At 40.0% G+C, this 27,377-nt stretch overlaps 1 protein-coding gene and 1 long non-coding RNA gene across 3 annotated transcripts in view; one reads left to right on the plus strand and one right to left on the minus strand.

The window, feature by feature from the left end:
* pdzrn3b (PDZ domain containing RING finger 3b) overlaps positions 1-25,798 on the plus strand; it is a 115,209-nt gene extending 89,411 nt beyond the window's left edge. The window contains exons 1-8 of one of the 2 annotated variants that reach the window (XM_061786529.1): positions 2,183-2,352; positions 14,391-14,644; positions 15,863-15,950; positions 18,787-18,885; positions 19,887-19,949; positions 20,042-20,143; positions 20,298-20,414; positions 21,610-25,798. In XM_061786529.1, coding sequence (XP_061642513.1) covers positions 2,284-2,352; positions 14,391-14,644; positions 15,863-15,950; positions 18,787-18,885; positions 19,887-19,949; positions 20,042-20,143; positions 20,298-20,414; positions 21,610-23,112 — 2,295 coding nt within the window. In that variant the 5' untranslated portion in view covers positions 2,183-2,283 and the 3' untranslated portion in view covers positions 23,113-25,798. Of the gene's footprint in view, positions 1-2,182; positions 2,353-14,390; positions 14,645-15,862; positions 15,951-18,786; positions 18,886-19,886; positions 19,950-20,041; positions 20,144-20,297; positions 20,415-21,609 lie in introns of those variants that run through there. The other variant, XM_061786528.1, reaches the window with a different exon arrangement.
* Positions 3,077-27,377, minus strand: part of LOC133484243 (uncharacterized) — a 31,470-nt gene continuing 7,169 nt past the window's right edge. The window contains exons 2-4 of the long non-coding RNA XR_009790328.1: positions 25,095-25,242; positions 20,277-20,649; positions 3,077-4,665 (exon numbers count right to left, since the gene is read on the minus strand). This is a non-coding gene — a long non-coding RNA (uncharacterized LOC133484243). The remainder of the gene's footprint in view (positions 4,666-20,276; positions 20,650-25,094; positions 25,243-27,377) is intronic.

Raw genomic sequence — 27,377 nt, forward strand, 5'->3', positions numbered from 1 at the left:
AAGATTTCTGTTGGTGTTGTTGTCCAGTACTGTGTTGGCTGTGGGTGGATGTGGGTGTTTTCAAACGCACCTTTATGTTATGTGGGACAGAAAGCCAACCACAAAAAAAATAGGAATCATGAGCACATTGAATGAAAAGATCCCACCCATTAAGTGAATTTTTCAAGACAAAGCATCATTGGAGCTATTAAATGATTATTAAACTCCAAACTTAACGTACTGCCATACAGAAGTACAATATAAGGTTATTTAAGTTCACAAATGGTCAGTTGTACTGTGTAGTTTTTGCATCACCGCTTGACAGAAATGAAGTGACAGCACGCACAAAAATATATACTGTAACCAAGGCCTGACATTACAACCGCCAACCCGCTAATTCCTTGTCAATTTCATCTGTGGCTCTGCTAACGCTACGTCCACTAGCCACTTTCCCAGGTTGTATTTCGATTGGGAAAAAGTTTGATCAATACAATACAATCTAAATTTGTGGCTTGACAATATGCTGAGAGACTACTAACTCTGGGAAACCAGTAGACACGCTGGTGACCCAAAAAAAAGTTAATGTCAAGCCCTGACTAATGGAAGTTGAAACCAGATTTTTTAAATACAGTACATCTGAACACTTAAATATGATCGTCATCATCATCACCTTTCTAAATGTTGGAGTATTATGGAGGCAGACATATTTGTCAAAAGACTAAAGTACACCCAGGGCATGTAAACTGGGACTTTGGACAAAGCATGAATTAACTGTGTTGGTCACTGAATTACTGTGTGCATTCAAACAGACTGAGGGAGCGGAACCAACAAGTCTGTAATTGTAATTGTCTTTAAGATGAAGGTGTTCTGATAGTTGGTGATCAGTGGAGACGCCTGGCTGGATGATGTGCCACTACCACCTTCAGGTGTGTCCCATTGCTATATGGCCAAGGAACTAGTTGGATCAAAGCATACAAGCCTGGGAAAAAAAATGCTGTAAAATATTGCAGGGATATTACCATTCCTTAACCCTGTTGAAATATTCAAGTTTGACATCTCCAATTTCTGTAAACTCAAACATGAATAGCAATTACTGTGGCCGTCTCTACTGCACATTTATCTTTGGTTGGCAAAATGGCACCATAGGGAAGCCGCAGAACTGATGCCAGGTCTGGCTTATGCAGCCAGACTAGTTGTCCACACACACAGCATTGGACAGTGTGAAGAATAGTGTGTCACAAAACATTGGATGTTCCACTGGGTGAAGTTTGTCTGGCTAAGCTGGAGAGCTCTAGCAGCAATATTTATCTGATTTATTTGTTTCCCCTGGCTTTGGATTCATGTTTATGGAAAACGCACTGTGAATTAATTGTTTGCTTTTGATGGATTAGTACAGTATACCAGAATCCACAGAGTTTGGACCAGTTTCAAACCACTGTGTAGTGCTATTTCACTTTCCCAGTACCCAACAATAGAGAACCACCAAAGGCAAAGAGGTCCCTGCATTTTTTTCACCCCATTGGCAGAATTACGAAGTGGAGTGTACACTTGCAAATCGCAATGGTTTTGGGAACCAAAATTCGTCCCTACAAATATAAAACGGTCAAATTTTGTTTGATACTGAGGGCTATTAATGAAACAATACATGTAATATTGTAGTTACAATTTACAGTGTTGTGGAACTGCATTTTATCATATTGATATTTATTTTTTTTTAAAACAATCTTATTTAGTTATTTAAATGGGAAAAATTATCTGTATCATCTCTGTAATATTTGGTGTTTATTCTGCTTTCATATTCTTGCTGCTGTTTTTCGAAGTTAAACATAAGTGTAACAAAAAGCTTCAGGTGCAAAAGGGCAAAACGGCCATGTCATGATATACAAACTCTCCATCACTTGCTTGTTTCATGCTATACATTAATTGGGCAGCCATCCGCTTGAATGATTGGATATTAGCCCCATGGTAATACAATTCATGACTTAGCCTTCTTCATGAATACATAATGAACAGTTGTTTAATAAACATGAGGGGGTGTATGTAGCCCAACGCAGGCTCTGGCCACCAGTAGTTCAGCAGAGGGGTGGGCAGAGAGGGAGAATGTGAGGTGAGGTGAGGAGGGGGGAGTGTGTGAGAGACAGAGGGGTGAGACACAGCCGCAAGCTGGGGGACTACAGTCTTGTCAGTCAGAGACACAGCGCAAACAGGGGGAATCATTCCTCAGAGGGGAAGCGAGATCTGCTCCGTGTCTCTTGCTGCCTGAGCGGCCGCAGGGCGAGGCTGCATGGTGTGACCTCCTCCACCATGGGATGCAGCCTCTGTACCCTACAGAAGCCTAAGGAAGATTACAAACTTCTCTATGAAGTCTGCCAGGTACTGTAACCAAGCTTTTTCAGTAAAGGCTCGAAAGGTCTTACAAGTTGTTGCTTCGTGGTTTTGTTTCAACACCAGCCTTCTGCATTCACTCCGGTGCTTGTTAAAGGGATCACTTGCAGGAGCTCCTGCAGCTGAGCAGCCTGAACTCTGGCCACAGGGGTCATTGTGAGGTGGCGTGCTTTGCTTAAAGGGAAAGGATGATGAAGAGGTGACAGCTCTCTCAATGTGTCTGCTAGTGTGTGCCGACCAGTGCCCACCTCCTCATTGTCACTCGAATGCTGACTCTGAGCGTTCTGCCTTTAACCCCTGTTTGACTTTTACTAAAGTTTATATTTAACATTGGGGTGCTTGTTTTGTGAATTCTTTTTGCCTGCAATGAAAATGAAGCAGGGATGTTGTCGATGCATCTTTAACAGAACCATAAGGTCCATGAACACGTCCTTTAAATGAGTTTCTTCCAAATGTGGGATTAAATTGTAATTTGTTTGTAATGCTCAGATGACACCTAATTTGGTGTTGTATTTTCTTTTCGATAATGACAATTGACAGATTCTTTATGTATTAATTGTCGTTTGGAGTTACTCATTAAATGCATGTAAATTACTTCCTCGATCATCTTGAAGGAATTGCAGGGTTCCACTGCCTTATAGTGAGCCAGGCAGGCGCTGTACAGTAAATTTCTTTGTGTTCAATTTCAATTGTGACTTTTTTGCTTCCAAAACGAACACATCCAAAATAAAACAGTGTAATCAAGAGTGAAAATATTAATATCAATACTTTTACAAAATTTTCAGTTCAGATTTTATTTCAAAGCTGAGCACACAATTTATTTTAAAGTTGATCGACTCAGTGACATACACATTTCCTCCAACTTTTCATTTGACCACACTCTTGTAAGAGATTTTTATTCTCAATGAGGTTTTACTGGCTAAATAAAGGTTAAATGAAAAAACTGGGAGTGACTGCGGCTCGCTAAAAAGAGATACAGTACGTGTGTTGTTGTGTATGTTATGGCCGACAGTAATTGTTGTGGTCAGGCAATCAACCTAATTAAGCATCAGCATCTCGGTGTGTCTGTTGGGACGCAATATTGTCAACTCCTTGCAAAAAAACAGCTACAGTATTTTTGTTGTTCGTGTCATCTCTTCTTATTTTACATTGGAAGTGATTCAAAAGAATTAAAGGTTCAAATGTTGTTGTACGAACAAGCTAAATTTGTTCAATTATTGTATTTTCATGATTCATGTTATTCCTTTTGAAGTCACTCTCCTTTCCTGCACCTAACCAATAACATGAGAAACACCTAATGCTAGTGATTGTGACATTTTGTCAGTATGGCAAAATGTAGCTCATCTGCCTTACTTTCTGCTATCCTCTCAACACGTGTTCATAGTGTCTTTGAATATTACAGCCTTTTACAACTGCAATAACATTCTTCCATGCACTCAAATCTACAGTGTCTAATGTAAAAAGTACAATGTAGGCAAAGTTCAATTTAGTATATGCTGCTGAGAATTAGTAGGATGACCTGGCTTTAGACACCCCTGCTGTACACAGTGTGATTAGACAAATTTAGGTGTTAGATTCTACCCTATTCCTAAATGGAGAAATTCTTACTGACTGACAGCCAACAGCTTAGTGCTTTCTCTGTTCTGTGCAGTGCTCTGTGACATTTTCAATGCTAGTCTATTTTTCCAAGAGTGTTTTTGATTTTTAAGTTCCAATGTGGTAGAATGAGTGAAAACACAGACTTGTATTGGCAGTGCAACATATGACTGAGAGACCTGGTTGTGTGGCTCGGTTTCCTAGTTTTGCACTGCACACTCTCAAATCAGTTTTTCCCCTCTCTTTTCATCCATAATGGACTCCAATCAACTGTTATCACACCAAAATGCATCCCTATTTATGTCCCAGGAGAGAATTCCTAAAATGAATGTAATGATCAAGTTCTCGCGCTAATATCAGAGCTGGGATTGAGAACAGGGGTCCTGTGCTGTGTCTGCAAATAGTTAAGCCTTTGATCTGCTGCGGGAAAAGGGAACTTAACTTTTCATGAAGTCTCAAAGAAGAAGTGGCAGAAGTATAATAAATGGATTTTGAGCACTAATATTGGAGGTCTAAAATCCTGCCACTCCTGCATTCACAACTGACTGCTAATACCTGCAGATGGTGGAACAGGAATGTCGCTTACTTAGTTGTGCCTCATCTTGGATTGGGTTGGTTGCATCTTCAATGCCAATAATCCTGGGTTGGATCACTCTTCATGTCCTACAGCAGTCTTCATTCGTGTTCCCATCCTTTACATGGGTTCTGTGAAAGAGATTTTACAGCCATGAAACAAAGCATTGGGAAATATTCCACCAGACATCAGAGATACTGTAGTTATTATTAAGTCATCGCTCACAAGTCCCAAGTCAAGACAGGGAAGTCACGAGCCAAGTTGCAAATGCTAAACTTTTAAATTCGAAGTCTAGAACTTGTGACTTGACTTTGAGTTCAATGTTTAGGACTTGTGACTTGACTGCGACTTAGCAGGTCTGGTTTCCAAGTGGAAGACTTGCAAATTCACTTTGAGGTTCAAAGTCAAGGACTTGCGACTTGACTCAGGACTTGCTTGTCTCAACTTTAAGTCGCAGTCAAGTCGCAAGTCTTTATGTGTGTACTGGGCCTAGCAGTGAGTGGTTGTCTGTCTGTATCAGTGCCATGTAACTGACTGGCGATTAGTCCAGTGTGTTGTCAGTCTTTCCCCCAAAGTCAGGTGAGTTAGGCCCAGTACACATATAAAGACAATAGACCTGTTTTTGTGCCGATTTTGCCCCTTCCCGACCAAGCAGGTCAAACGCCAGACAATCCTTAAATTTTATAAGATTATCTTGTAAGATTGTCCTTAAGTCTGATGTGTGTTAAGAGTGGATTCGTCCCATTTTTATGGTCGGGGCCGACAGCCTTAATATTCATGTTTACAAGGAAAAGTCTTCGTGTGTGGCGAGAACCGACTTCTCCCGGGTCATGCCGCCGTGAATAGTGAGGTGGAACGGAATATAGCCAATCAAGAAGCACCCTGACTCAACAAAAGGAAATTACTGTAAATAAAAATAAGCACATCTTACCCTATGTCGGTTTTTTTGGGGGGTTTTTTGTATAAAAGTGGGTTCCCCAGACAGCAAGAAGTATTTTCCAAAGCAAGTCGTTTTTTGAGGTCAACGCCATTTTGTAAGGCTCTCAGCTCTGGCAGCCTTCGGGAACGTTCAGGAAACAGCGCAAAGCCGGTATGTTTATGTGTGGGGTCTGTCACAGATAAAAATATTTAAAGATTTGAAAAGTCTTTGTGTGTACCAGGCCTGATGCCTCGATAAGACTAAAGGACTTTAGCCCCGATATTGGGCCGATTAGCTATCGCAGCCGATTTCCCAGATCGGGCCCGACATATTTTGTCAGGAACGACAAAAATTCTTGTAGTGTGACATAATCCACGACCAACAATTTGGCCCTACAATAGCCCTATGACGCCAAAATGAAAAGTCTAGCAAGTTAGATTTTTTTTTAATATCTTCCGTGTAGTGTGACATATCGACAACTCTCCGACAGCACACCTTGACGTCGACAAACAACGGTATTGTGACCGGCGCATCGCCTCCCGTGCTTGCCGTTGTCAGCATAGTTGCGCACCGTTGTCATCATTTATTCACGTGCACAAGTCAATGTTTACCGAAGCTTTAGCGCATGAGTCGACGGAGCACCGACATGTTTACGTACAACCGTATGTGCTAGCACTAGCATGGTAGGCTACATGACGTTTTGTTGCCTGCTTGCAAGCCATATCCTATTAAAAGTACGTGAACATACCTCAAGCAATCCTTGAACGTTCTCTCCCGAGCACCAGTGACAAACACCACACGTTTTTTGTCATTTTGTCCCCCGACACTCACTGACACGCACACACACAGAAACAATACATTGGCGAGGCGCATTGTTGTTGTCGTCGCCAGGGTAACGAGCGTATCCAGTCACGTTGACTGGTGACACATTTTCTGCTTCCATCTCTCCGACAGTATTTGATTTGAGTAAGATAAAGCCCAGTGATCATAAATGACGGGATATGGTGCTATCGGAATAAATGTCATGTAGTGTTGCCACTGTCTGCCTGAGAAACGGCAACATTTGATGGCAGTAATCTGACAAATGGGAAAGACCAAATTTGTCTTGTAGTCTGATCCAGGTATAAGGCTCCAGTTTACTGGTAACCTGGGCATGTTATATGAAAAATGAATGGATGGTCTCAAAGTGGACATTCTTAAGCACAGCTGTGTTATTCTCTTGTCTAAACACTGAAACACACCTTATCGTAAACTGTAAACATATTATGTATACATGTCAAATACACCTTCATGAATGGCTGAACACAGGGCTTTTGTTACTTGTGCCAGTCAAGATAATAAGCTTGAAAATGCTTCTCCGTTGACATTTACAAAAAGAGACACATTACTCCCATAAGTCAAATTCTCTGCACAAACATAAACAGAATGTCGTATTAAATATACACTTTAGGACAGGACCAGTTGATATGCAGATGTGTGGAAGAGTATCGTAAAAGAATTGGTGTCTTGTGGGGTTTTTGTAGTTCTGTGCGAACACGGATCGTGTGGACAACCTTGTCGTCTTCTGGATGAAAAATCTCCCGTTTTTATAAAATCATTCTTGTGTAAACATAGTCTTAGATTCTGCCGTTCAACAATGGTCATCAGCTCAAATCATCCCTGTTTTGAGCATACCATGTGATTTGGGTTGCATTTATTTGGGATCATCATCCATTGAAATTTCAGACTTGACCCTCAAGGTACTGTATGTTTGCTGTTGATGAAAAATTGTAATCGGGTATTGAATTACAATTTGCTTGTGAAATGCAAAGATTCAAACTCCAGAGCGAATTCTTTATTAATTCAGTGTGATATGCTCTGAGCACCATTTCACAACTCTCTTATTGATGGCCTCACTTTGTGTCTTTAATAACTACCAACACAAGAAAATTAGATTCATCCAATGCAAAGAAAGCTGATTGTGCTTGTCCTGGTAGGATTGCACACACTTAGGATGGAAATGTGATTCCCACACATAAATATGGTACTTTTCCTTATTTTTGTGTACAGAGAGTGAACAGTCCAAATATTATCAAGATTCATTAAATAGTGTTCACAGTGTTCGAGAGAATGGTTTTACCTTTTCATAATGACCATAAAAACCCTGAGCCTTATCAGCCACAGGGCTCCTTTTTAAACTTGACCCTTATGGCAGCGGGGAAGCCCTCTGTCCTCACTTCAAAGCACAAGGTAAGTGCCATGTGGAGATGTAAGTTTAGCTGCTTTGTCAGGGACTTTGCGGTAGAGGTCTTGGAAACTCAGTTTGACAGTCCAAGTGCTCCTAATTTATAAAAAAAAGCATTCTGTAATGGCTGTGGTGCCATGCTGAGGACTCAGAGTTTAATTAGAGCCCTCAGTACAAGATGCCGATTGCAGTTCTGATCCACATTGAACTGAGTCAGACTATTGTTTGTCTGCTAAATCCTCTCATATCTACTCTGCCAACCCCCGTGGTCACCAATTCCCCCCCCCTAGGAACATCGTTTTAACCAGAAATGATTGATCTGCCTAGCAAAAACTTCCTCTTTGAGGCTTCCCAGGTGCCCGTACCTAATTATACATATTTCTGAGTGAAGGTTGCAAAGATGTCTTACTCGGTTTAAGAAGCCAAGTAGTCATTTTGCCAGATGATCTCAGTATGACATCGTCTGAACAGCCAGCTTGGCAACCTGAGATGGAGACGTTTGTTTAAGTCACAGTCAGCCATCTGCCTCCCTACACCACTGTCATCAAAGTGGTTACCAAAACACACACGACTCTGTAATGAGGCTTGACACCAACGGTGTCAAGTGACAAAGAAGGGATCACAAGCCCCCAACTCTGTGGTACTGAAGCCTGCCACCGTGGGTTTTTTATAACATCTCTGATCAGCCCCGTTATGCCATCACATCTGTTAGACACTGGAGCAGGTGGCTGTTGCCACTTGGGAGTACTCGTTGAAGTGCATGTACTTTGTCAGTCCACTGCAAATGGCAGAAAGGATTACAGCGACAAAAACAACCTATAAATCATGAGAACAAACCTAACTGTACATATTAAGTCATTGTGTACATGACACAGTTTGAGGAATGTTTTACCTGTAATATACACAAAATCTGTTTCAATATAGACTACGTTACATTATCACGTTGCTTGATTGGGTGCAAGCATAGGGTCATTGTTCAAGTTGACTTTAGAAACACTTCACTGTGTCAATTTCTACTGTAAATTAAGTACACAAGGGGCAAAGTTAAATTAGGTGACAGATAAATGTAAGCTCTCATCTTAAAAAGGAACTAAACCCATTTTCATACAAAGATTACTATATATGTGCCACCACTAGTTGAAAAACGGTATTGAAATTAATATTGCATTCGTGGAATAAGAAATAAACACATTAATTCATCAATTTTCCCCCAGGCCCACCTTGTGGGGCAATATCATCCTCTGCTGTTGACCGACATTTACGTCACAACCGTTCTCGCACTTACTGTACGTTGCGAACATCACATGACCAAACCTGGAAAACAGGTAGCGGACTCTCTGCGTATGCTGCGATAACTAGCATGACTAGAAGTTGAGGGTGACGTGATGGTTTGAACATAAACATGCTAAAATTTTGTTCTGACCAGCCTACAACATAACTGGTATTCTAAATTCCAAGATGCTCGCACATATGTGGTTGCTAGTGCACAGAAGATGCCATGTTCTCTTTTTGGACAATAGACGTACAAATACTCTGGCGTCGTGATTGAAATTCCATTCCTTGTTTTCCTGCTGGGTTGCAAAATGTCCAGCTGTGTTGGTGTCTATTGGAGCCTTGAAACAAACTGGCTTGTCATGAAGTTAAATAAAATTTAAAAACTCATGAGTGGGGAAGGGTTCTGGTTGTTACGAAGATCCCTGTACAGTATGTGGAGCTGGTAAGGCCAGTCTGAGAGGGAGAGGCCCAGGCAGCAGAGTAGGATAACTGTGCTAATGAAGCGTGACATGTCTCTGGGTCTCTTAGCTGCTGGTTGATATTACATTCCCCTTTAAACACCACCTTTCACTGGGTTTTGTACCTCCTTTATCAGAGCACTGGAAATTGTATTTCTCTTTAGTTGGGTTTGTCCCTTGTACAACAAGACTGACAGTGTGTTTTCTCTTTAGTCACGGCAACTTGAATTGTTTAGAGCAAGTAAAAGAACTATCCAAGCTATAAAATCATTACTCTACATATATATTTCTTGTATTCTAAAAACTGCTCAGGTCTCTCCCAGTTGTTTAATTAAAACTGTGAATAAAAAACACATAACGTGCTGTGTAAGTAATATATTATGTTATATTAATATATAAATTAACTACTTAGTTAAAGTTGTAAAGGTTCTAGCTGTTTGAAACTGCAATGTTTGGTAGATCCCAGTACACAGTAGCAAATAAAAAGTAGTTTTTTTTCTTTACTGTCAATTAAGGGGGGGGGGAATGATATGAAGACACACTCAAAAATATAGTGTAAAATATATACACACACATTGGGATATCATTCACTAGTTCTTTCAACCTTTGAAACTCTGTAGTTTGAAGTGAAATAAAAGAAGGATTAAGTGTGTTTCCAAACAGAATGGCCCAAAATTCATGCTGCCACTAAAATGCTACACAGGTCCCCAAAATAAGCCTGATTGTTCTCAATCATTTCAGTCCTCCTCACTGTTCTGAAACACAGACTTTGAAGAATTAATCTAAGAAGTTTGCTTAAAAGGAAGAGGCAAGCATTCTAATGCACATGATTCTTTAAGATGTTCGCCTATTGGGTGAATTTCCCAGGGCTCTCTCTTCCTGACTATGAAAGGCACCATTTGCTTGTCAGTTTCTGCTCTGTTCACCACACTAAGGAGTGGAACAACTTTTTGATGATCTTATCCTCCTCTACATAAAGGATTATGTGGTGATTGAACACTTGTATCAAAGAATGTTATAAAACCTCGGTATAGCAATTACCGTAATTTCACCTGTATAATATGCAATTTTTTCCCCCCAAAACAATCTTCAAAAGTTGATACTGCGTATTGAACATAAGTACATTAAAAGTACAAAAAAATCCTTCACAGAAAAATGAGATATAAGAGTAGATATGTGTTTTAGAAAAGCTGTCAATTAAGTTTTAAATCTTGTGAGTTATAAGTTTACATCACATTTAGGTACACATTTAAAATGCCACCCCCTTACTCTTTGTAAGTATTGAGGCTGTGATGTGTTAACCGGACACATGACCTCTCTAGCTTTCAGTACGTTGTGCAAGCCGGCTGTCAATGCCGATGGTCACGTGGGAGGTGGAAATACCTTTGCAAACCCACAGTGTCGAAACTAAACTCTAGGGTCCGCCACGGTAATATATACATTAGTACATACATACCTTAGTGTTAATAATAATACTGATCCAACTTAATTAGAAAAAGAAATTAGGTGGGCATCACCCCCAACATTTATTGCATGTAAACATATCAATGGATAGAAAATCATGGCTGCGCATTGTACATAGGAAGAAGGGTTTTCCTGATTTTTGGAGTCAATGTTGGGGGTGTGCATTATACTTGAGAGCATATTATACACGAGAAATTACGGTATTTTAGGATAGGCCCCTGCTGTCAATAATAATAATAATAATAATGTTATATAGAGATGCAATTATGTTCCACAAAAAAATAGGTCTGTTAGATAGGGATACAGGTCTGTTAGTGAGGGATAAATAGGGTTTGGGATTAATAATCAATCCATAAATGCACAGCAATGCAGATTCAAACAATTCTGAATCAATTAACAACTGTTAATAATGAATTCTTAAATAACAACAGAGGACTATTGGAGAGTCAATATGGCACACAAACCTGAGCGTTCCAGTATAAGTAAGTAATCCTGCTGTTTGATATCGGACCCTCCACGATACTACTGTACATTTATTTGTTTTTTTACTCGAAACATAAATGCAATCGTAACATTGCATCTATGTTTCGGGTAAAAGGCAAATAAATGTACTGTACATTGACGATCTTGCAAGTGACACCTACATGAGCCACTATACTGTAAAAAGAGAACTTACGAGGGTCTGTGAAAAACAATTTAATAAAGGGTTTGTGTCTTTACAAAAAAGTACATAACTATCAGAACCGCTGCGGCAAGATAACAAGCCATCTGATCGAATAACTTGAGCTCCTGCCCATAGCTCCTCTCTCTCGTACAATGAATACACGCAGGTATTTAAGCCTTTCAACTGCATCATCATGAGATACAAACCGAAACCAACTAAGAAAATACAATAACATTTATCTCAAGTTCGGTCTGTATGTAGCTGTGGGTCTGACGTAGGGGACCACCTCACACATCAGTGACGTCGCATCACTGTGCAAGCGCCTCAACATTATGCGATGTGAACGAGTGCACAATCCTATTGTTATTAATGTTCGTGATGTGTGACTGTGATAGAGCCTAATTCAATTATTCATTAGTTTAATTACTAACAGACAGTTTTGCCAATAATTTAAATAAACGTGATTAAAATACCTTTTTTTTTTGTCATGATAAGTAAGGGATGCTGGCAAATGTTAAATACAAGAGGATAACAGTTCTGTTCTGTTCTGGTATGTTGCAAAAGACATACATTTTTGCATTGAGAGTCAAGTCTTTTAGATGAATAAAGAAATGTTATATGGTATACAAGTGTGATACATGGGGATACCAATCTGGTGAAAAGCGGTTCAGGTCTGTATAACAGTGCTATAGGCAATGAATTCCAAAACCCACAGTTGTGTGAACTCCTCACCCAACACTAACAAAACAGACATGATTTTGAATTACCGGTATTTAGTATTCCTTTAAGTAATGCTTCTCTCCTCTCATTAAATGGATTTAACAGAGACCTCTCTCAGCGGATGCACCAGGGGTTGTCAGAGTCATTTCTGCATGACAGTCACGGTTCGTTATGTCAACGCAGACGACGACTCAAGTTCATCTGCAAAGGCAAATCTGGCCCAAGATTAACAGAGGGCAATCAATGAAAGCAAAGTAGTTGTAAATATATATTTTCAAACTTGAACCTTGTTAAATTAAAGGGTTATGATAGCATAGGCTGGAATCTCCCGAGTGATGAAGCAACGTGTATTGTGTCAGGAGAGTGTTGTGTGTTTTTTCCCAGTGTGCCGCAAAGGGCCACTCAGTGTCAGAGGTGAGAGTAGTGAATAGAGACTGTGAGACCCCCTCCACAGCTGGGAGGAGACTCACCCAATTGAGAGCACTGGAGCAGAATGCTCTAGGCTCAACAGAAGAAGGGGGCTAAAGGCTTTGTCTCTGGTTCACTGCCTTCGAGTAGCCCCAAGATTCCTGGCAACCAGGTTTGACTGCTGGAAACGACATCCAGCATGAAGAAAACACAAAGGAGCTTGTATTTCTCAGCTGATGTGCAACACCGTGGCTCGCTGTGGAGCACAAATGAGTATTAGAAATATTGTCCGATTTTGGGATGGTTTATCAGTGATTTGCTGCAAAAAAAAAAACCCAAAACGGATGTTTATTTTTGTTTACATAAATTCAAAGCTGGCATTTTTGATTCACCAATTGTCAATATTTTTTGTGTCCAATGGTTTAAAAACTCGCTCGATCCACACATTAATAAAAATTTGGCAATGTTTTGATGTCGAGGAATTAGAAGTTTAAGTCTGCTGAGATGATCCAATTATCCTTCATGCTCAGGATTAACATTAATCCGTGCTGGTTGTTAGTTCGCACATATCCTCTTTCCGATTCCTGCATGAAGTTGCATATTTTTCCCTTTGTATTCATCATTCCGCTTCAAGCTTATACATCCACAAAAGTGCGGTGCCTATTTGCCCTGCTTCACAGAAAAAATATTCTGCTATTATCCCAGAAACATTTAGTCCCCAAACACAGACTTTCAAAGGACATTGAAGATTTATGGCACACCAAATGACCCGCAACACTGCATGCTTTTGCTCAAAAGTAACCTCATTCTAAGGAAGCTTTGAGTGTGTTCAGTTGCATGGCAGGAGGAGGGACCATGGGAGAGATTGCCCAACCAATTTAAGGCAGGAATGTTGTGTCAGTATTAACCTAAAAAAAAAAGAAAGGAAAGAAAACTAACAAGAACAATTATTGTGAGAAATCAGAGGTTGACGTTGTCAGTTCACTTTGGCTTTCACTTCTTTTGGGTGGAAACTTTGCCGATACACTTAGGCTAACATACCTAAGTCTTTGTTCGGATACGAGTTGAATCCGTATTAAACATGAATTCAAGTACGCAATACCTTGCCATCTAATTTTGAGGGTCTGTGCTCAGCATTTATTAGTACGAGTTCTAATGGCGCCAATATTGACTGGCAATCATTCCACGGTGTACCCTGCCTCTTACCCAAAGTCAACTGGAATAGGCTCCAGCTTTCTTTTGAACGTGAACAAAATGAGTGTTAGAAGATGCATGGATGATTTCTTCTGGTGGTGGTTCAACTCCCATCTATTAGTTTCTTCTTTGTAGCATGTTTGTTAAATTAGTCTTCTCATGTTAATTTATGGCACCCAATCCGATGTTTGACTGGAGGTCACATTTATCCTGACACAGCTCAATATGAGACCTTCCATGCAGCTAAAGATTTTTTATTTTTTTTTACAGAAAGAATCCACCAAATAAAAGTATCATTGTGCTTGATCTGACTGTGACCCGGTAAAAGACATAGTAATGAATAATTTGTCAAGCAGAATGTTGCTGCTCTGTTTTGCGGGGACCATTGGCTTAGGATTCAATCACCAGACATTATCAGTTTTGTATGAACAGAGTGTACCTCACCTTTATAAATCTTTTTTATAATTTGTTTGTTTGTTTCTTCATCTCTCTCTCTCTCTCTCTCTCTTGCTCTCTCTCTCTCTCTCCAGGTCAATGCCAAAGACCTATCAAAAGCATCCCATGATCAAGCAGTGGAAGCCTTCCGTACTGCCAAGGATCCCATAATGGTCCAGGTTTTGCGTCGGGCCCCTCTGCCCAAACTGCTCTCCCCCACCGCTGACACCCAACTGTCAGATATCAGCACCCAGACTGAAATCACCCTCCAACACATTATGCCCCTCGCCAAGTTGCCACCAGCATCACCCACCGTGACAGTGCTCGAGGAGTACTTGCTTCCAGAGGAGTAAGCACAAAATAACTAATAATTCATCAATTTAATGTATGTGTAATGTTTTTTTTCCACTTACTCTGGATTGCAATATTGTGTAGCTTGCCAACTTAATGACTTACTAGGTAAACCTATATATGTCTCACTGTAGTTTTATTTACACTTGATGGTTGATGCATTTTAAGGAAACTCAAAGGCAAACACAATCAATTCAATTTAAAGTCCCATCAATGGAAAAAAAAAATGTGCAATTGTGCAACTCACACAATTTTTATGAAGCTTTTACTCTTTATCGTTATGCAATTTTTTTCTTTACGGTTATTAAAAAGAATGTTATTTTAATGGGCCGCCGCCATTTGCTTGGTCTATAAGAATTGCCTTTACCATGAATGCCTAAAATTATAAATCATCAATACCTTTTTGAAAATAGGGCTTTAAGCATGGCTGTTTCAGGATGGGCGACATTTATTCATATAAAAACAAGGCGACATTAAAGAAAATTGCTCAATTATAATTTTTTTACGTGTCTTTACTGTTACTGACCAAATTAAATGAAAATGACCCATATACTGTCATGTAATAAAGCAAACTTAAACTACTGTTATCATGATCTAAGTGCTCTCACAACTGTCCTTTAAGTAATTAATGGTATTTTACTCCATCTAGATCACCCACATTGTTTCTCTATCACTTTGGTCAAATAAATGATGACTATGGTATGCTTTGGGGTGGGGGGGACAAAAAAAAAAAAAAAAAACGTACTTAGCACTCAAACACAGACAGACCTCTCACGCCGGCAGTTAATTGGGATTGGGAGCACGACACCTTATCACCATGCTGTGATCACACAGGATGTGTTTGGGCTTGGATGGGAACGTGTACCTGTCACAGGAGCCGACAACTCCCACGGGGTACACTGGCAAATTAAGTAGAGAGTTGTGTTCATGGATATTTGCATATTCCCTTTGTCTCTGTCTGTCTTAGGCCTTAAGCTTTGAGAGTGTGGCTACATTTTGCTTCCCTGAACAGAAGCCATCACCCTACAGTTGTAAATGAATAAATGTCATTTCTTTAATTGCTATCCTCATCAAATTAACCACAGAGCATATTCATTTGTGATGGGCCTCTGGGTAGCACTGCATTTCAGAATTGGAGTGGGCTATCTACATATAGTTGATATTACTTTCCCAGTATTCCCTTTTTTAGTTTGTCCTTCATTCTGTCTTTTTTCAGGCATCCTCCTGGGCATGAATACTTTGACCCCAATGATTTCCTGGATGGTATTAATCAGGACATAGAACGTGAAGAGCTAGAGTATGAGGTAAGCATAATTAATTGTCCTATATTTTCAATGTAGATTTACAGTTAAACCCAAAATGATTCCGACCATGGCCAATTTGTTAGTTGACGTGCCTTTTCGTTTGTTAAATGGGTATCGTTTGAATGGAAATGACACAGTGGTAAAAGAATCGAGGGGGATTAATTTATATACTCACTGGTTCCAATATTTTTTACATTTTGATGTAAAATGTTCTGTACAAAACTATTTTTAATACAAGCATATCTGATTGTCTAAATTATGATAGAGGTTATAGAAGATAAAATCCGGTATATGACTAATTCTCAAAATGTGAACGCAGTAGTGGTTGGACGACTTCACATTTTTTACAGTCGACGCTGTGGTCAAAGTCAAGTTGACATCGACTTGTCACTGATGACGCCATTGATATTTTTTTTTTCAATAACATTTGCATAACTTGGCCAAACAGGGAATGCTGCCCTCGTTCTGGCCCACCACACCAGAGAATCCTGCATAGTGAGAATTTGCAGTGTTTGCAAATAATTGAACTTTAATAGTGTGGGTGAAAAATGAGTCTGGCTTTTTTTCCCCCTTAAATGGTTCCCCTATCTTACCAAAGCTGTGCATTTCGAAATGGAATACAATTTAAATCGATTAAGATGACTGACTCATTTTATTCGGCACAGTCATCTGTTGCTGCAAGCGCACTGCCTCCTCGTCAAGCCAAAACACATCATTGGCTACTTTTCGACATCACGCTCTAAACATCATTGCCGAGTCCCAAAGTTGACTATTCTGCACAACCCCTAGAGTACCACACAACTTCTTAGTCTGCTGTCAATATCTTGTGTAAATTATCACAAATTCGACCCAAAATCAGGCTTTGTTCTGAAGAATGTTGAGCTTAACTGTACATACTATCAACAAACGTGTTATTGTTCCATAAGCAGACTTGACCTCGCCTGTGTGTCTCCAGTCAGTGGCCAATCGAGTGACCACAATATAATATATCCTAGTTTATATTGACTATCTGTCTCCGCCACGTACAGACACTGATGTGTAGGCCAGACAGGAATCATTACTCACTCGTGATAATGCCTAATAAGTCCTCCCTGTGCCATAGAGATGAGTGGATTTCAGATAATTAGATAGAGCAGCTAATAGATCAGTCATGATGGATTTGTAGTTGCCCGTTAACAATGCCAAGATGAGCCCATAATGTAGCTGCATGGTCAGAGACTCCCGTGGCTTCTTTGTGGTTCATCTGTGACCTCTATCCACCCCGATCCCCCCCACACACCAGTCACCTAGCTTCAAAAAAATAAAAAATAAAAAGCAGGCAAGAGCAGGAAGGTGAAGAGTGGGTCAGCCAAAAGCAGATATGATGCAGCTGCACTGACGCTGACTGACCCTGTAGCATCTTTTGTTTAAAAGACTCCATTAAAAATAGGCCACCAACAAAAATGTAGTGCTGCTTTAGTTACAGTATTTCAGGATCAAGCCCATAATTTAGTATGTCACTGAGTGTCTGGAGGTTATCCATTTTCGTGTTTCCAATTTCGTAAAAGTCCTGGCCAAGTTTGTGATTTGTAATATGTATACAAATGTACAGTCCAGCAAGTGGAAAAAAATGAGCAGCTTTTTTTTGAGTTGTCTAATCCAAGAGCTGTTTTGACACTGTAACGTATGTGGATTGTACATTTAGGAATCATAATATAAGGAGCACAGATCCAAGATATGAAAATACCTCAAATAATGGTAAGATCAACAATGAACATACAGTACTTATATTAATTATAAGATTCAGCTTGAACAAAACGTACATTTATTTATTTTGCCCTCAATATGCATAACCAGGGTTTTCAAAACGTCAGCTCAAGGGTCAAATTAGAAATGTCGACCCACCACAACCAAACAAAAATAGATCATACGTTCCTATAATGGAGTATATATTGTTATAATACGATTAAATATTGTGCATATAAACAATGTACATAGAAACTAAGTGTAAATAACCCAACTGACATTATTTATTACAATAGACATGAAACAGAAAGCCCCAAAGTCCCCCAAACTATGCTGCGCCAAATAGTAACAGCATTTGACTTTGGCAATCTTTGACACAATCAAAACTAAATCTAGTCCTAAACTTAAGTTGTTGGGGCTTTTTTAGGGAAAGAAGGGGGACGGGTTCATGCTGTATGAGACCGTGAGGAGCGTGTTTTGCCAGACCTACCCAAAAGTCTTGGGACACACGTCTTAGGTACTCAATCAGGTCTTTGTTAACTGTGGGCCTACTAAGCCCTTTGAGACTCGTCTGTGATTCAGGGCAATCCAAATAAACTTGACTTGTCACTCAGTTCTTGCTGAAAATATCTGTTCTTGTTTTGCCAATTTTGCTTTTGTTGATGCAAAATAAATAAAATGTAAACATTTTCCAAAGCTGTTTCTTGAAGAGAGGCCATCTTTTATTTTGAACCGATTTTTGGGGATTGAACCCTCCCAGATGTGTGTTATGCTCCAGATAACACAGCTGCTATCGCTTACTGAAACTGTGAGATTACAAGAGTTGACAAGTGGAAGTGGGGCTCCGTCTGCCTGCTGTTCACTGCATCGTTGCTCATTCTGTCAAGGCCTCTTTGAAAGGCAATAGCTGCCCAGCATCAAGCTGCACGATTCATTCGTGATTGAAATGTCATTCTCCCTCAGTAATCTAATTTCAGATTCTAGCACCATTCCTGAACTGCATGAAAACAAATGCAACACTTTTATTCTCATGTCTTCGCACACACACAAAAAAAAAATTTGTCTTTATGCGGATATTTGACACAAACGTGTACTAAATGTATCTCAACAGGAGGTTGATCTATACAGAGCCAAAATCCAAGACAAGCTCGGCCTGACGATCTGTTACAGGACTGATGATGAGGATGAAGCTGGGATTTACATTAGTGAGGTATACTTGGATTATTTCCTTTTTATCTTATTTTTATGTTTTCATCTGCTCTCCAGGATATACAGCATTTATTTTGCTGAATTACTTGTTCATTTAAAACATTTTCAAATGTGGTTCCAACATGGCGTAGTGTGGTTAGTACATCTGCCACACAATACATGAACGTTATCTTACTGGGGGGCGGGGGTAATCAGTTTACAATCGCAAATTCATATTTTTTTAGAGAAAAAAGTTGTAATGTTATGAACAACACCAAGAAAAGTTCGTTACAAGGAAAACAAAATTTACTTTGTCAGGATCAAAAGTCAAGATTTTACAAGACTGAAATTCTATTTTTCCAAGATACATTTTTAATATTCAATATTATTAAATACTGAAGTCAAAGTTTAATGAATGAAGGAAGTAATACATTAATAAGTGAATCTTATAAAATACAACTTTATTCTTGTAATATTATCCTTTTTTTAAGACACCTTGTTTCTGTAAAACTACGCCGATATTCTCTAAAATATGGCTTTTTTTCTCCAAAAGTAGGCATTGCAGTGATGTCAGATTTACGTGATAATCTGTCACAGTCAATAACAGAGTTTTTAATTGGCCCAAAGGTAAGGTAGGGAGAAGTAATTGGTTTTTATGTTTGTTTTGTTGGCACGCTGGCCCCATATGTAGAATAGGCACTTTTTCAATCATCCACCAAATTTTATTTTATTTTTTTTTCAATTATACAACATAATAATGTATTACAAATTATTTTGTGGACCCTCAGTCCACGAACCCCAGTTTGAGAACCACAGGTATAGAGAATGGGTGGTTCGGAGGTCTGGAGGCGGTATGTTTTTGTTTTTTTAATTATTATTATTATTAGTAGTAGACTTTGTTTGAGAAAGTGAAATAAATATTTTCTTTGTCAATGTAACAAATATTCATTCCATACATAAAGACAGACAGGCAAGTGGAAAGGATTACATGGCTTGTTCCTTATTGTTTTACTCTCTCTTTAGATTGATCCAAACAGCATTGCCGCTAAAGATGGCAGAATTAGAGAAGGTGACAAAATCGTCCAGGTGAGAGCTCATATTCTAGGCTTATACATATATGTTCGGTATCTGTACTGAGCAGATGGTTTTAAATGAAAATTTCCTCCACGTGCCCAAAGATCAATGGCATCGAGATCCAAAACCGTGAAGCTGCTGTTGTGCTGCTGACCAGTGAAGGGAACCAGAACATCTCTCTATTGGTTGCCAGACCACACATCCAGGTAATAAGGATCATTACACATGCAAACTCCCCAAACATTAAGTAACTTTTTTTGTTGGATGATGATTTAGTCACTTTCTAAACCGAATCACAAAGTTGTGCTTCCATTAAATATTTAGTAAAGTAAAGCATACCTTCTCCCTACTGTGACTCAGCTGGACGAGGGCTGGATGGATGACGACAGGAATGACTTCCTCGATGACCTCCACATGGATATGCTGGAGCAGCAGCACCATCAGGCCATGCAGTTCACTGCAAGCATGCTACAGCAGGTACTTTCCAGACACACACATGCCTCAGTGTGAAGACACAAAGATCTACTACTCAGCATTAGTACATACTGTATGTTGAAAGTGCAGCTGTTCAATCAACTGCCTTTTTATTCAGCAGACAGTGTGATAATCTTTTGTCCGTTATTATTAATATTATTATTAGTCTATAGACTTTTATAATTGTAACATGTTTTGGGTGGACTGTGTGTGTCTGTCTTTCTGCCTGCCTGCATACCTGTGTGACAAGCAAAAAAAAAAACAGGACAGTTTAATGACTTTTATTACATTAATATTACATCTCATCGTGTGCCAAAAACACCTTTAGATTTTGACAAATGATGATAATTTTTTTTTTAGGGATGAATGAAACTAATTTTAATTCATTCCAAATTAATTTTTTTTATTGTATTTGAGAGGATGTTTTTCTACAACTCTTGATGCCCAAAAAGCTCTACGGGGCACAAATAAAATAAAAAGAACACGGAAAAATAAATACACTAATAAATAGTAAATAATTAATCTGAAAAATCCACTTGTGTACTAGGATGTAAGTGGGAATCTAGAAGAGTGGGATACACCCTGGACCAGTCAATCGCTGATTGTGTAAAGGGCAGTTGAACTTATCTTAAAACAGAAACAAACTGATGAAGTGCAGTCATCAACATTTTTAAATCATGAGTTCTGACTGTCATGCAACAAGATGTTTCAATTCTACAATTGTCCCAACTAATACAATCGTAAATATGTGTACTAAGGCCCGACCGATATTATGCCATTTCAAATCGGCGGAAATGGGCCAAATTTTGCTCTTTTTTTTTTTTTTTTTTTTTTTTTTTTTACACATTAACACATTACAACATAAGACGAACATAATAACATCTAAGCAAACATAACAAAATTGGCAAAAAATGTTTTATTTTTCTCTCTGTTGTGGAGTAAAACCAATACTAAAGGACAAAGTATTGTAAAACAGTCAAATGTTGTTTGTGCCTGTTGTAAGCGTTAAGGGGGCAAAGAATAAGTTATTCGTTATATATGTTGTTTTATTAGTAGGCCGATTAATCAGTGATTGGAATTTGATTCTGCCAAATATCGGAATCGACATCGGCCTCAAATAATGCATATCGGTCAGGCGCTAATTTTTACAGTGCCAAAGTACTCTTGAGCCTCATGTGTGGTCTGTGTTTTTGTGCAGAAGAAGCATGAGGAAGATGGGGGCACCACTGACACGGCCACACTATTCTCCAATCACCACGAAAAGGACAGCGGAGTTGGTCGTACTGACGAGAGCACACGGAATGATGAGAGTTCAGAACAGGAGAACATCGCTGACGACCATACAACGGCATCCAACACACTGAGCAGCTACAGAAAACTGACCTTCAGCCAGGACACCCTCGGAAGTACCGACCTGCCTTTCAGCGGCGAGTCATTGATCTCTGCAGACTTTGCCGACGCCGACTTTCTTGGTATCCCCGCGGATGAATGTGAGCGCTTCAAAGAACTCCTGGAGCTCAAGTGCCAAATGAGGAATGGAGGAATTCACGGCTTGTATCCCCAAGGTGGCAGGGCAGAAGGCCAAGACCAGGAGGTTGTGGACAAAGAGCTGGAGCTGCTCAATGAGGAGCTGCATAACATCGAGCTAGAGTGCCTTAATATCGTCCGTGCCCACAAGATGCAGCAGCTTAGGGAGCAGTGTCGTGAATCCTGGATGCTCCACAACAGTGGCTTCCGCAACTACAATACTACCATAGACGCACGCCGCCATGAGCTATCAGACATTACAGAGATGCCGGAGAAATCTGACAAAGACAGCTCCAGTGCCTACAATACTGGCGAGAGCTGCCGTAGCACTCCTCTTACACTGGAGCTGTCTCCAGACAACTCTTTGCGTCGTGGGGCTGAGAACCAAGCTGGGCCATCTAGCGCAAATGGCAGGGAGCTCAAATCTCTCCTGTCCCCTCTCCAAGACGTTTGTGGCCCCAGCAGGAGTAAAGCCCTTACAAAGGACCCCGATTCCCTGCAGTTAGAAAGCAAGGAGAGGAAACTAGGAGAGTCCAGCAAACCTGGGAGGAACTTTGCTCAGCCACGTTCACCTTATAAGCATGCACACATCCCCGCCCACGCCCAGCACTACCAGAGCTACATGCAGCTAATCCAGCAGAAATCCGCCGTAGAGTATGCCCAAAGTCAGATGAGCCTGGTCAGTATGTGTCGGGACCCGATCGCTTCCAGTGACTTGGGCCAGAAGATGGAGTGGAAAGTTAAGATCCGCAGCGATGGTACCCGCTATATTACCAAGCGGCCCATTCGGGACAAGCTGCTGAGGGAGCGCGCCCTGCGCATACACGAGGAGCGCAGCGGTATGACCACAGACGACGATGCCATTAGCGAGCTGAAGATGGGCCGCTACTGGAGCAAGGAAGAGAGGAAGCAGCACGCTGTCCGTTCCAAGGAGCAGCGGCAACGTCGCGAGTTCATGAAGCAAAGCCGAGCCGATTGTCTGAAGGAGCAAGTCAGCCTTGAGGACAAAAAGGAACCCAACATCATTGAACTCAGCAACAAAAAGATGATGAAAAAGAGAAATAAGAAAATATTTGACAACTGGATGACCATTCAGGAACTGCTGACCCATGGTACCAAGTCACCAGATGGCACTAAAGTTTATACCTCACTCTTGTCTGTGACTACAGTCTAAGTTCTGCTCTCAGAGAGGACGGATTGGAGGTTGGTGAACTGTAAATAGGACACTACCAGTTGGGGTAGAGATTTCTGCTTCGTTCAATGTGGCAAATTGTTGTAAATAGGAAATAAGACTTTTATGCAGTGTTTCCACGGCATGGGTTCAATGACTTGACTTGATTTAACTAGATTTGGTTGTGGGCTGGACTGTAGGAAACCTTTGCCAAATTAATACTTTTTTTTTTTTTTTTTTTTTACTTATTTGCTTTCTCTTTTGAATAATCTTGGAAGCATACTTTTTTTATTGGAAGTATGAAATGTGCCATATATAAACAGCCAGCATTTACACTATTTTACATAATTATGTTCTTACTATACTGTATAGCTTTTATCAGTATTCTACTGCTTTGCATACTCTGCTTTTACTCTGTTTTTCTTGCAATGTATAAAACATAGTCCTTTTTAAAAGGTATTTTGTAAATAAAAATGTTTGCAGAAACTAAAAGATTTAAATGTAATTTCCCAATAATGGTGCCGATTTCCCAAAGTTATTTCCATCAGCGACATACCATCTGTTACATAATGTAGAGACCATCATAATGTTTGTGTGCCTATGTTTAGAAAAAAGCATTTCATTTATTATTGACTGCGTTTGTGTTTAAACACACTTTATAGTCACTTTTGCTTTCTTAGGCCTTCATGTACTGAAGTCAATAACAACTTAATAAATTCTTAGATAGCCGCTAAATTTGACATCCTGTAAAATGACAGAAATAAATTATTGTTTTATATATGATGAGCACACTTGGATGGAATTGTTTGTTAGAACTGTTGAGTATACCTGGTCAGACTTAAAATAAAACCCACAATGAACTTCTTATCAAATGCATGTAAGGACTGGCCTGTTCTAAATATGGCAGAGTGAACTCCGTGTGCGAACCATCAGAAAACATGACTTGTTTAGTTTTGTGTTCATAGTTTTTGGGTACAAAAAAAAGCGAGGACAGAAGGAGAAATAAAAAAGTGGTCCAATTTGAAAGTTGACGATCCCCTCCCATAAAAACTGCGGCCCATCTAGTAGAGTGTTGCTGCTCCTAGTGGGGACATGTGCCCACCTGAGCTCGCACAGAGGGACACACAAATATTGTCCATCACTGGGAATGCAAATGGAGGGAGACATTGACATGGCTGAGAAGTCATATAGATGAACCCGGAAAAGCCTTGAGCAATCTTTTATTGCAAACAAAATAGAACTGGTACTGCGATTGGCTGGCGACCAGTTCAGGTTGTACCCCGCCTCTCGCCCGAAGATAGCTGGGATAGGCTCCAGCAGCCCGTGACCCTAGCTAGGATAAGAGGTAAAGAAAATGGATGGATGGAAAATACAATGTGTGAAAAAGGAATGCTAAAATAAAAGAAGCGGTCTAATGTATCCTCTTCCTCTAGAGTTGGCAGTGGTAGGTGGTGAGGAGTTACCCGCTGGTGACCGCTCGTAGGAAGGGCTGTAGCAGCCCAACCACCTCAATTCACCACCTCGCCAACTTCATCACTAAATTCCCTTGTCACCAAAATGTGCGTATGAATGGGTCAGAGTTTCCGTACAGATGCATTGTTTTTTCCCTGAAGTTTCTTTTGATAGGTCACATACTTTGTGCAGGAAGTTTCATACGCATCTTTCAGGCTCCGTTTTATGCAAATGCAAAGAGAGGCCTCAGATTTGACAGGGAACAGCCACATTTTAGGGTTTCTCCATCTATTGTGTGAACGAAAGAATCTGTGTAACCAGGTAAGTGTGCAACTGTGCAGCTTTTGCCCTCTTACAGACTTTGGAGACTAGGGCTTGGAAACATGTTGTCACGCCAGGTTGCATCATGGGCATAATCGCCATTTCTTTGGTTACGGGTCTCTTGTTTAGAAATCAAGGCTTTCTCCCTTGCTGTTAACGTCACATTTTTCATTTGAACTTACTGTAAGTATGGTGAGACGTTGCTGTGTTACCTGGTGGAGCACTTCGTCACATGATGGCAAAGGGAAAAAGAATCGACAGCCGACTGCGTTTTTACAGTTTTCCTGCTTGGCGACAAGAAAGAGGGAAGCCTCGTAGTTTCAGAGCTCACAAAGAGACGTCGGATGGCTTAGAGGTCTGCTGTAAGATGAAAAAAAAAAATCGACAGTATCACGAGAAGGGGCAGTGTGCGCACCTTGCATTTTCATTACAGTAATTGAAATATATAAATAGATAATGATTAATGTCTGAGAATGTTTTGTATATATATATTACATTATATATTACATTTGGCCCGCAAGACCATATCAAATGTGTATTGGAGCTGGCCCTCTAGTATGTAGCGCATGTGCCGCTAATACTACAAATCCCTGAATGCTTTGGTCGTGTGTTGGTGCATCAGATTAGACTGGCAAGCGCCAACGCCTTTTCTGTTGCAGTCATTAGCAACCATGCTACCAGTCTCCTCAGGCAAATATGCTGTATACCTCCCCTTCCAAAAAATGGCCAAATGAAAGGTGGAAAACAGGAGCTTTCAAGATAGTTGGGAGGCAGATTATCTGTTCATGACAGATATTAGATTTCAGATCTACAGATTGTATCTATTTACATAAGAAACAAATACCACTTATGTCTGTTATTGCACATTTGATTTCCCATGTGTTTATCATATTAAAGTTTGCTTATTCCAGATTCAGTTACGTTCGTTTTCATATGATAAGGTTTAACATCACATATCTGGAACGAAGGGAAAACATGCACAATTGCAGCCAATTTTCAATAAATATTGTGTTTGGCCCACGACTTTGTCCCAATTTTTAAATTTTGGCCACCTCTAAATTTGAGTTTGACACCCCTGAGCTACGTAGTCAGTGAGAAAATGTCTTATTTGTATTAGTTTATTTTTTCTTGTTGATAAATAAAGCCATCAATTAGTTCATTACTTGAAAGTGCCATAACACTGTGTTCCATTTAAAATTGGTCATATCACCTAATGGCTTCTTTATTTGACTCCCATCTGTCTGATGGACCTTGGACCCTCCAGTCCCATGTGAGTCTTTAATTAGCAGCTCATTACTGATGACAATGACATTGATTACTTCAGTTCCCTTCAAAAAAAACCAAATTAATGGGTTTTCAAAGCTTTTGTCATTTAGTTAGACTATTGAATACACCCTCATTAATATTTAGTGATTTGGCTAAATTGCTCGCAATACAACACCACAAAATATCTAATATCTCATGATTAACTTGAGAATTCTGAGACATTCCAAACACCACCACGTAATTCTGGGAAATGACTCCACTGCACATGTAACATTGAGACCAACAGTGAAAACACTGAGCAGGTGGAGGAACATTAAGAACGGTGGAGGCATGCACTGGAAAGAAGACTTACGATAATAGCAGACAGAATATATGTGCGTGAATGAGACAGTTGGAGGGGGAAGAGTGTGGTTGCAGGGAGAAGAGATAGCGAGGGTGGAGGAATTTAAATGCTTATGGGCAACAGTCTAGAGCAGGGGTCCGGAACCTTTTTGCCTAAGAGAGCCATGAAAGCCATATAGTTTAAAATGTATTTCCATGTAGTTCCATCTTGTTTTCAAATGCAAACACTGATTGTTGAAGGGATAAGACTGTATTTCCAATGCCTTATATTTTCACATTGAGCTGGTTCAGATGTTCACTCATGCCCACAATATTATAAAACTTCAGTAAGTATTAGCTAGCTCAGGATGCTTGACGTCTTTCATTTTCAAGAAAAGTCCAGATTTTGCTCAGGCAAGCACCGAAAAGGCTGATCACCTAAACCTCTTAACAACCAATGCACATTGCTGTGCAAAAGCAGACAGGGATAATTATTCCCAACTTAATTTAGTCGTGTTTTAACCTGGCGATCATGTAAACCTCGGGCAACAATAAACTTGACCACCTGAATGACCAGAGACAGCACTCCATCTAGCTGCTCCCCACACATTTGAGCACAAAGCACCTGCTGATGTAGAATGCAATGAATACTTAGGGTGGGTTATTGAGAATTTTGAATGTTATTTTTACAGTGATTTCTGTAATTTTGTACTTTAAAATATCATCAGAATGATTGATTATTTACCACATTAAGCATTGTCATCTCAGATTTATCTGCGAGCCAGAGGTAGTCCTTTAAAAGAGCCACATGTGGCTCGTGAGACATTGGTTCCCGACCCCTGGTCCAGACTTCAGAGCAACAGTAACTGCGGTAAGGAAGTGAAGAAAGGGATCCATGCAGTTTGGCA

This window comes from Phyllopteryx taeniolatus, chromosome 9 (genome assembly GCF_024500385.1).
Source record: "Phyllopteryx taeniolatus isolate TA_2022b chromosome 9, UOR_Ptae_1.2, whole genome shotgun sequence".
NCBI lineage: Eukaryota > Metazoa > Chordata > Actinopteri > Syngnathiformes > Syngnathidae > Phyllopteryx > Phyllopteryx taeniolatus.